We start from the raw sequence: 10,568 nt of genomic DNA, 5'->3' as shown, positions 1-10,568 counted from the left end.
CCGCTGAATGGCGCCTCCTCCGCGACCCCTCGCCCGGCCGCGGCCGCCGGGGATGCTGCTGCTCCGCGCGCTCCTGCTCCGGCTGCTCCTCGACTCGGCTCCAGGTGGGCGCGCGCGCTTCTGCGCCTGTGGGGCGTGAGCGGGCTGCGGCGAGAGGAAACGCGGGGTGCGCGTTGCGGGGGCGGGGTCCTCTGCGGGGGCGCTGACCGCCGGCCCCTGTCCCCCTCCTGCAGCCGGTCGGGAACGGCCGCCGGAGCTGCGAGTGGCCCTCGGCCGCCTCTCCCAGCGCACGTCCTTCCCCGCTGCGCTCCCCCGGCCGCGGGCCGCGGGGCCGGAGCGCCCGCTGTCCACTCTCGCCCCTTCCTTCTGGCGCCATTGTCCGCGCCGGGGCCGCGTCCTCGCCCCCGCGGCCAGCCCCGGCTCCCGGTAGCCCGCCTGCCGGAGCCGCTGCGGCCGCACGTGGCTTTATTTATATTGTTTCCTTAGTGGCAGCCTCGCCACGCAGGGGGCGCCGCGGTTCTGCGCGGCTTCCCCTGCTTGCAGTGGGGGTTCCCCCACGTTTTAGGGCGGGGGTGAGAGTAGGTGAACTCGGCGCCCAGGTTAGCTACCCCCTGTGCCCCCCACCTTCCTGGATGCGGATCGAGCGAGGAGGAGACGGGAGGGGTGGAATTATAAAAAAAAAAAAAAAAAGGATTGAAAGTTGCATGGCTGATTTGTGTCCCGGAGGGGAGGGAGAAAGGTAGCCGAACTTGACAAGGAAGGCATCGAAATAGGATTTATTTCTCTCTGCCAGGTATTTTAGGGCAGGGCCTGAGGTGTGTAGGAATCTGAAGATTTCTGCAAACTCTAGGTTAGCCTTGCGCAAACTTGGATGAATTAATTTATTTCTTGCATTGTGTTGGCTTATCCTCAAAGAGAGAAAAAGTGTGAAGTGGATGTAGTTGCTGGTGGTGGTGGGGGGTTGGGGAGGTGTTCAGGCGAATGGGTTGTTTTATTTATTTACGGGTTACAAACCCCAGACTTGGTTTTCTTCCTGGAGAAGTTAGTTTTCTGTTAGCATGAGAAAAGGATCAAAGTTAGATGTGACTAGGAAACACAATGGGCGCCATCCGGAGTTGTCCTCACAGTGCGGGGCTGTTAGGGTCGCCCGCGTCGCCTTGGGCATACATTAGAAGTCGTCCGCCCTGGAGTGGGAACGTGACTAGCGTGTAAGGTTACCGAGGACCTGCCTTGATGAGAGACAGAGACCAATCCCGGGGGTTTGTAATCTTGGGATTCAAAACAATCAGAAGGAAGATGAAACGTTCCCCCCCAAACCTCTAACACGCCACTCGGCCGCAATCAATATGCAAGACTTTAGCTGGTCTTTGAGCTAAATGCGGGAGGTGACAAGGGTATTAGGTGGTCATTGGATGCTTTATCCTGGTGGGGACCGGGGGCGATGTGTATGCTTAGGATAAAGCCCTTCCTGTGCTCTGATAAAAACGTGTACTGGTTGATTAAGCAATCTCCTATCCCTATTAGACAGTAAGGACCAATTAGTCATGCATTTTTTTCCCAACAGTTGGCAGTTCTAAAAAAATGAAATAAAAGTTTCCTAATCCGATCACCCACTGAGTGCGAGCAGCAAGAGTTACCAACTTTTCAAAGTCAACTGTTTGTCCTTTAAAGACCTATCTGACTGCAGAAATAAAGTAAATTGGGTCTTTTTCAAGGAGAAGAGACAGTCTTTGCTGCTGTGAAAGAGCAGATATAAAAAAATGCAAACTTGTAATTTGTCACAAAAGATAAACGCACTTCCCAAAGGAGTAGGTGCCAAGGGTTCCAAAAACACTTCAAGGGACAAGGAAATAAACTTGCTTGTTCACAGAGTTGGGGTTTTGCTAATGATTTCTTGTAAAATTAGACTTTTACGACTTACTCTGTTCAAGATCTTTTTGACAAGCTTGTAAAAGTAGCAAACAGCTTGTGCTCATGAGTTCTCCTGATGATTTTGAAACTCTAGCAAGAAACTTGAGAACAGATTTCTTACAAGGTATAGAAGTTATTGAAATCTTCCCTATGCTTTTAGTGTAGATGTTGTAAAAGGTGATTTCTCTGGTTTGTTGGAAAGGCTTGCTGACACTTAGATTGGCTTATTAAGATGTTTGTAAGTTAACTAATATGGTTTGTTAAACTTTGTTTTATTATACCCTGAATAAGTGTATTTATAATTGTGGGTTAAGAAATGATTTTGTACTTATAATTCTTGATATGCCTTTCCCCCTTTTTCCTTACAGGAGTATGGTGCTTTAGCGAACTGTTTTTTATAAAAGAACCACAGGATGTAACTGTCACAAGAAAGGACCCAATCCTGTTAGATTGCCAGGCTCATGGAGAAGTTCCTATTAAGGTCACATGGTTGAAAAATGGAGCAAAGGTGTCTGAAAATAAACGGATCCAGGTTCTATCTAATGGCTCTTTATACATCAGTGAGGTGGAAGGCAAGCGAGCAGAGCAGTCTGATGAAGGATTTTATCAGTGCTTGGCGATGAACAAATATGGAGCCATTCTTAGTCAAAAAGCTCATCTTACCTTATCAAGTAAGTGTTTATGTTCCTGATTATTTGACTATTATTTCATTGCTACATTCTGATGATTTCTTGATTCATTTATATGCTAACTCTAAAAATCACACAAACGTTAAGATTTTTTAAAAAAATAGTTACCAAGTAAGGCATGCAGAAAAGTCTGAGACAAAAAAGTCAAATTAGGTTTAGAACACCAAACCTGTAGAGGTGGCTTTATGTAAATAATGTGTTTCACACTATCAGAAGAGTTGGGTGTAAAAGTTTGGCCAGCACAACAACAGCTGTTCTAAAATCTCATCTTTTGTAAATCAGTAATTACATTTTTAAAATCACAAGGAAATAATTTCTGCTTTGTAGATGGCCCTTGAGTGCTAAATCTTTCTTATACCCCAGTGTTCCATTTCTCTGACTGCTTTAAGATCACCCATGTTGCTTTTAATTGTAAGAGAGGGCATTGGTCAGTAACTCTCAAGCCTTTGAAGTATTCCTAGCCTTTTCCTGCTGGGAGAGAAAGAGATTAAGGCCATTTCCATATTATGCCTAATGGACTTAAACCAGGTCTGCCCATTTTTTTCCCAGTTGTCATAAAGTTTGCTGTCTAATGATTTCCTTTATATCAATAACCCCATCAGATCAACCATTTGTTCAGGTGAGCCATTGCTTGGTGTTCGACCTGATGACTGTGGTGTGTCAAGATGGGCCTAGGGTAGATAGGGAACTCCTTGTTCCACTGAGGCTTTCCACTTCTTCAGGTGATCAGGCACAGCGTAGCACTCAACAGTACAATAGACAATTTAAATCTTTTTTTAAAAACCAACAAAACACATAACTATCTTAAAAATACTTTTACAGGTATCCTAGCTACATGCTTTTGTTGATCCACAAAAGATAGATTTTTTTACTGTACCTACAAATTGATCATTTACTAGATGAACAAAAGGAATAGGGAGCTCTTGAGATAAAGGCATAATCTTTAGGCAACAGTTTCTTCAAAATCTACACAGTTGAAATTCAGGAGGAAGCTATTGGCAGGGGTTTCTTAGGTGACTTTATTGTACTACTCCATGGCCATATTTCTGTCACCTTCAAATTCATAACTTATTTTATGTGTACAATAGTGATTAATTGTAGAAAATAAATTGCAAGCAAAGATATTTTTGTATTGAAATATGTCAGAAAAATGGGAAGTTTCCAATTCTGTTGTAGCTCCCTTCCCCCAAGAATAGCACCTGAGACAATTTCTGGTAAACTTTTTTTTTTTTTGCTGTAATCGACCATAATCATTTGTTATTGTTAAGTAGTGGTTTTTCTGTGCAGTACTGTTTTCAGGACAGTGTGCTTTTTATGCTTATGTTCTATTCATTTAAATTTTGTCTAATGTAGAATTGTTTTATAGAGTTGTAACTTTTCCATTTTTTTGGGTTTGAGGAATCTTGTGTTTTCATACCCAGGAACTGTAACTGGTATTACCTTGCCGGAAAGGGGAGGGGCAAGGTGGAAAGGTGGTGGGGGGTGGGGGTGGGGGATGGGCGGGCAGATGGGCCTTGAAAAGATGAAGCATTTGTCATGACCACACATTATATCCAGGACCTCCTTGGAAGCCTGACAGAATTCTAGGGCACCCAGAAATACTTTGAAAGCACAGAGCTTTCAAATTTCATAAGTTGTCTGAGCAGTGTAACAAATGTTAGTAACAGTGAAACAAATGTTAATATTGTGTTTTGGGGTATCTTTACATTTTTATAAAAATAAATAATAAATATTTAGTTAGATGCGAATCATTTTAAAGGCTCTTGTGATGAAGTTCTCTTCATATTATAAGTATCAAAAACTTTCCCGTGAAACTTTGTAGAAACTATTACTGTGCTGTTAAATATCCACTGTAGTCAGTTCATTATAGGGACCACACGTTTCATATGCATACATTTTATTTAACTGAGGAGGTATTATTTTGTTAATAAATTGCATTCAGTATTATAGATTTAAAATAAATGCTTAGTGGGTTTAGATTTTTCTTTACAAGCATGAGATCCTGAATTTACAAAGTTAGTTTTGATACCAAAGAAGCAATGTCCAATGATGTAGGCTCAAATGACTTTATTTTGTGTTCAGGGTAAAGATGTAATACATATTAAACAGGAAGATAATAGGCATTAAGTGGACATTCTGTTTTTCTTTCTTTTTTTTTTTTTTTTAAAGCTAGTTCTCTTTAGTTATTGATAGCAGCAGGGTGCAAGTATGTTCTTTTTACTTCTGGTCAAAGATTTTGTCAGCGAGTATATCTTTTGGTTCAGAAGTGTAATAATACAGCACCTGGAAATCTAAAACTTTAATCAGTGCAAGTTTTAGGTTTTTAACCACTGGCAATCAAGTCTTGGTTTTTAAACTTAGGAACTAGAAGCTGAAAGTTGCACTCTAGGCAAGAATTCCATTATTCATGTGTAAATTAGGAATTCACAGGGTTAAAAGGTTAGAAACTGGCCAGGATGAGGTTTACCCTTGTGATAAAGAGCAGATGACCCTCATTCATTGGCCAAAGCTTTCATGTAGCTCTTCTGCAAAGTTAGTTATTGCCATGAATTGTTCTTGAGGAATGCAGAAATTCAAATGTGAACAGGCCTTTCCTTAAGTGTCACTATGGAGCCTTATCTCCCAAGCACATCAGAGCCTGCTTCGGGGACAAGGTTCCTCCCCAAAGGCCTGGAGGCTTTGCTCTCCTGTTGTTCATCCAAGCACAAAAGAATTTGTCTAACTTCGTTTTTCTAAGGCATCCCATTTTTAAAGGAAAATATAGGGTTAAAGTAATATTTAGTTTTTTTTTAAAAAAGGTAATCCTTTTTGTTGATAGCCATTTTTAGCTGTTTTACATTTTCATGTAATTGGACTAGAAAGGGGAGTGGTGGGGGAGGCCCTTTTTCTCGTTGTATATAGTAAGCACAGAGGATTAAACCATTTGCTATAACTTTCAATATTCTAAACTTTTGGCAAATCGAATTCTCACTTCCATGGGTGCTAAGTCTTCACTATGTAAATAATTTGATTTCAGTGTTTTAGGAGTAAAAAGTAATCTATGGACATCTTGACGTTTCTTGCATTCTTAATGTTGAAATAAGTAAGATAAATTTCATAGGAAAGCATTAGTGTGGTAAAACAGTCTCATATTTCAACAAGTTTAAATTAAGATAAGAGACATTTGAGAGAAGTAAAGGAGGAGGCGGGTTGTGTTCTGTGATGTGTAAAAGACTGGCTGTAAGCTAGTGATTGAACAGGAAGCTAGTTGTTTATTTCCTTTCCATAAAAGGTGGAAATTGAAGTCTTAGGATAGAGGGAAAGAGAACATAAAGCTGGCTTATATTTCTTAGGTTTTTCAGGACTGTTCACTTGGATGAAAAGTAATTTTTTAAGTAAGCATTTGTACCTGGAAGACAATAGGAATTAATGTAACTTCATAATGGATTTTTTTTTCAAAAATTTGGCATTAGTTTTGGCATTCATACTGTTGTTGGAGGGGTGCATTTCTATAACTTTACGTAGCAATAGTCGTTTCCTTTAAAAGGATGTTGATTTTTTTCCCCTGTGAATAGAATGTTTATAACTTGAGTTTAAATTGAGATGAAACTTGAGGTTTTTTGTGTGAGATTAAATGAAAACTATTCTGTGGTTTCTATCTTAAAGAGTAATACATAAATCATAGCCCAAAATTGATCTTGAAATGTGAAGTTAAAATACGTTGAAAACATCTAAAGGGTCATGTTAAAAAGAAAGAGGGTGGGTGGTAGATACATTGAAACGAGAAAGATAGGAACCATGAGAATATTAGCCTAGATTTTGAGTTTCATTAATGATCCTGGACCCAAGATAGGCGAGATGTTGCTACAGTGTCACTTTTTATTGAGATTTGTAGATGCTGTAAAGGACAGCGTCTCTTACCTCTTTACATGTTCACTTCAATCAAGCTGTTAACAGTTACCAACCCTAATTCAAGAATGCTAACACAAAAGTAAAAGTAAATTTATTTTGGGAAAATAAGAAGTGAGCTATTTAGAGAGATCAGTCTGCCAACACTGTAGGTAAGGTTCAGATGATGCTTCCTGGGATCCAAGAAAAATCATCTTTGAAGAGAAGGGGGTGTGGTTCAAAAGTACATGTTTCACTTAAAAACTGGCCATCTTAAAATTGCATCAGTTAACTCAGGGAAGTAAAAGCGTGTGTGTGTGTGTGTGTGTGTGTGTGTGTGTGTGTGTGTGTGTATCTATATATATCTATAGTCTTATTTATATGACACTTGGTTCTTAGAGTCAATCTAAAAGTCAATCTACCTGATAATCACTGGGTAATGGAACCCGTTTTTTCTACTTTGCACTTGATTAGCGAGGCTTATTTCTCATTTTCAGAAATGTGTAACACTGTCTCACTGGTTTTCAAAGTTGTTGGATTTTTTTACTTTTTAACAAAGCAGGATCCACTGAGGGGTAGACTTATAATTTGCTTCAAGATGTATATAAATGTGTGTGTTTATTTTGCTTCTGTCCAATTTGTTAATGGAATTTTGAAAGGGCAGTTGGTATGTCCCTCTTTTGTCAGCTACCTCTGATTCTTCTAGAGAAAGGGTCTTACTCAAAGCAGTTGTTTGCCCAGGGATCTGTTGTCATTGCTCCCGAATTTAACAGCTGGGCCTATTGATGAAGTCCAGAGCGATTTAAGAGAAGAGCAAAAAGCAAACCTTTTAATCGGGGTTTTAGGTTGAAGGAGTATTTAAATTAATAGATAAATGCATTTGAGGTTACTTTTTTTGGAAACACTTATATTCTTGATTACACTTTTCAGAGATTATATTTATCTGTCATAAGCAGGATCACTCAATTTGGATTGATTGTTTTCAGCTTTTATACTGGCAGTTACTATTTACATGAAAAATAATCGATAATGTTGAGCCAGGCATTTTGTTGAGGATCATACTTGAATTTTTAAAACAGCTATGATTATTGAGCCTTTTAAGAGAAATTCTAAAAATTTCACCCCAAATTAAGCTTTCATTGTTAATGCTATTTTAATACTTCTGGTGGTTTATAGTGTCCAGACTTTTTATTAAAGCATTTTTTAAACTCATCATTTAAATCTTGGTAAATAAGAGAGGAAGAAGCAGATACAGTTGTAATCATTGAAGTAATATGGTAACATGCACAGAGCAGGCTCACAGTCAACAGTTGACAATGGTGATTGTACAAAAAAGGTAAAAATGTACCAGATTACCTTCAGTGGCTGTAATTATGAAGCTAAGTGAACCACTGTAGGGATATGTATTGCAGAGGATAAAGGCGTCATCCTCACAAAGGTCTCTGACACTAATCTGACAAATACTTTCCTGACTTTTACATTCCTTGTGTGTGCGTGTGTGTGCATGTGTGTGTGTGTGTGTGTGTGTGTGTGTGTGTGTGTGTGTGTGTTTTAACCTCTGGTTCTCAGAAATTGCTTTTGATGAGCTTGAAAACTCAAATTCATACAGACTGAGCAATAGGCATGAATTAAAAATGGTTTTTTTTTCAATTTCTGGAGGGTTTGCCCTTTCCTTGTGTGTGTGTGTGTGTGTGTGTGTGTGTGTGTGTGTGTGTATCGCTATATATATTATAAATGCTATATATATAAGCTGCGTTTATAGTGGATTAAACAAGTGACTGTTGGAGAATGTAATCATTTTTCAGGGTTCTAGTTTCAAACTTGTATCCTCACAGGGCTTAGTTCTTTGGACTGATGGAAAGGAAATAATCTTAAAAATTTGCTTTATGAAACTATAGGAAACCCTATTTAGAACAGTGTGACAGCTTTTTTTTTTTAAAGTCTGCTTTATATAGACTTTTCTAAATAAATTATATTCTTTTGGAATAGTCCTCCAAAATGGCCTTTGTATTGTTTTCTAGTCTTTTTTGTACTACTCAGAATGGATCTTCCACTCCACCATTTACCAAAAAAAAAAAAAAAAAAAAAGATAACAAAGAAAGAAATAAAGAAAAATGTATTTCTTGTTGTGAATTCCATTTCTCAGGATTTCTCTGCTTTGGAGCAATTTACATTTGAGGATGAATAATTCTTTGTTGTGGAGGCTGCCTTGTGCAATGTAGGATACGTAGCAGCATCTATGGCCTCTATACACCAGATGCCAGTAGTAGCCCCTCCCAGTTATGACAACCAAAAATGTGTTTTGGAGGAAAAGTCACCCCTGGTTGAGAACCACCGATGTTTCTGAAAGTAGTAGAAAACTTGTTTCCAAGTCATACTGGAGCCATTAGTTATTTTAACTCTTTCTGTCTTATGCTTGCTACACTGTCACTTTTTAGTGACAATATAGTATGTTGATTAGACACTCTAGTATGTTCATTAGCATATAAATATTCTCCTTATTTGGTGTTAGTGCTAAGTTTTATTGATTAGAGAACTATTTGCTATTTTAAAGTATTGTCAAGGAAGCTGGATTAAAAAAAATGTGTTTGGGTCATTGTTTGTCTAAGTTGAAGTGATGATGTCTTTCTCCATCCCTTTTTTATGCACACGGTACATTGAAAACTATTAAGAGTTTACTCTTCTGTATGTCCATTCATTTTGATTTCAGGATTTTAGATCTTTTGGGGGAAGATATCTAGTCAAAGAGGAAATGCAAATTTCAGTTAACCCTGTTTATGCAGCATCTTTTATTTTCTTGATGTGATGGACACCATAGCTAAAAAGATGTGAGAACTCTCCATGTGTGGTAAATGCTGACGCACGTCTTTGTAATGCTCTGCACAGAGAGAAATAAAACTGTATGAGATGAACAGCCCGGAGAATAACATTTGCTGTGTGGTAGGTGGTTCATGGGGTGAATGGTTAACAGAAATCTTTTCAGCTAGTTCAATGGTACCATAGGCTTATTTGGGGCAGAAGCAATTTAACTTCCTGCAGGTAATGATGTAAAGATGGTAGCATCTTGAGAGAGCATCGAGGGGTTAATAAAGGGAAAATAACTAGACACTATAGTATGTTAATTCTCATAGAAAGTTGCAGGCAAATTTTTGAGTGGTTATTATTGAGATATTTGTTTTAGATTACTTATTAGCACTGGGCAGGAAGTCACAGTCTTTATCTTTCCAAGATATCACTCTTTATGTGTGTTTCCACTTGGTTAGCTATTTATGCTAGTAAAAGTTAGGATTGTTGCTACATGTTGCTGGTCACCTGTAGAAGCTAATAGCCACTGGTGGCCCAACTGGCAAGTTGAGATGGATGAAGGAGGAAGCAGAATCTTTTAATGAGTGGCTCGAACGCTGGGCAAGGCCGGCTCAACATTTGGTAACATATGTTGTACTCCAAAAAAAGTACTTGGTATGGAACAAATCATCAAACCAAAAGAGGAGAATGTACACTTTAGTGTCAAAGTGGAATTTTAATGTACACAAGTTCTGGTTTTCTTATTCTTGTAGTCATTTCATAAAGAAATTATAATGTTGACGATTTCCAATATCTGGTATATATTTTTAGTGCTGCTCTATTTTTTATTGAATTACTGGGAGGTGCAATGCAAAAGCAGAAAGAGTGACAAAAAGGCAGGAGAGACAAGTATTAAATTCTTCTTCATTGCTGGTGACTTATATTACTCAGTCATTCTGATCCTTGTCTTATCTGTAAAAATGGGTAGCTGGAGAAAAAAGAGGGAGTGGATGTTGAGCAACACAGTGCCCTTATTTTTATAATTCTGTTACTGTAATTGTAAGTAAATGGACAATAAATTATATTTCTTATAAGACCGAATCCAATCACATTGCAAGAGAACTATTTAAGTCACTGAGAAAGAAATATTTAAAGCTCGGACATTATTTAACTTGATACTTTTAAGAATTCATACCCTTGGGCCGGCCGAGTGGCGCGATGGTTGAGAGCTCGCTTGGGATGCCAGAGGGCCCCGGTTCGGATCCCACATATGAGGGCCAGTGACACTGCCCTCCACAGCTAAGATGCTGAACGACA

General features: G+C 39.0%; 1 protein-coding gene across 1 annotated transcript in view; it reads left to right on the top strand.

Moving 5' to 3' along the window:
* The first annotated feature begins 7 nt into the window (after window positions 1-7).
* PRTG (protogenin) overlaps window positions 8-10,568 on the top strand; it is a 133,567-nt gene continuing 123,006 nt past the window's right edge. Inside the window, exons 1-2 of the mRNA XM_019665332.1 lie at window positions 8-104; window positions 2,280-2,582. Coding sequence (XP_019520877.1) covers window positions 8-104; window positions 2,280-2,582 — 400 coding nt within the window. The remainder of the gene's footprint in view (window positions 105-2,279; window positions 2,583-10,568) is intronic.

Source organism: Hipposideros armiger, unplaced genomic scaffold (genome assembly GCF_001890085.2).
Source record: "Hipposideros armiger isolate ML-2016 unplaced genomic scaffold, ASM189008v1 scaffold_12, whole genome shotgun sequence".
In the NCBI taxonomy this organism is placed as follows: domain Eukaryota; kingdom Metazoa; phylum Chordata; class Mammalia; order Chiroptera; family Hipposideridae; genus Hipposideros; species Hipposideros armiger.
Note: the sequence above shows the minus strand (reverse complement) of the source record. Positions and strands in the feature narration are given on the sequence as shown.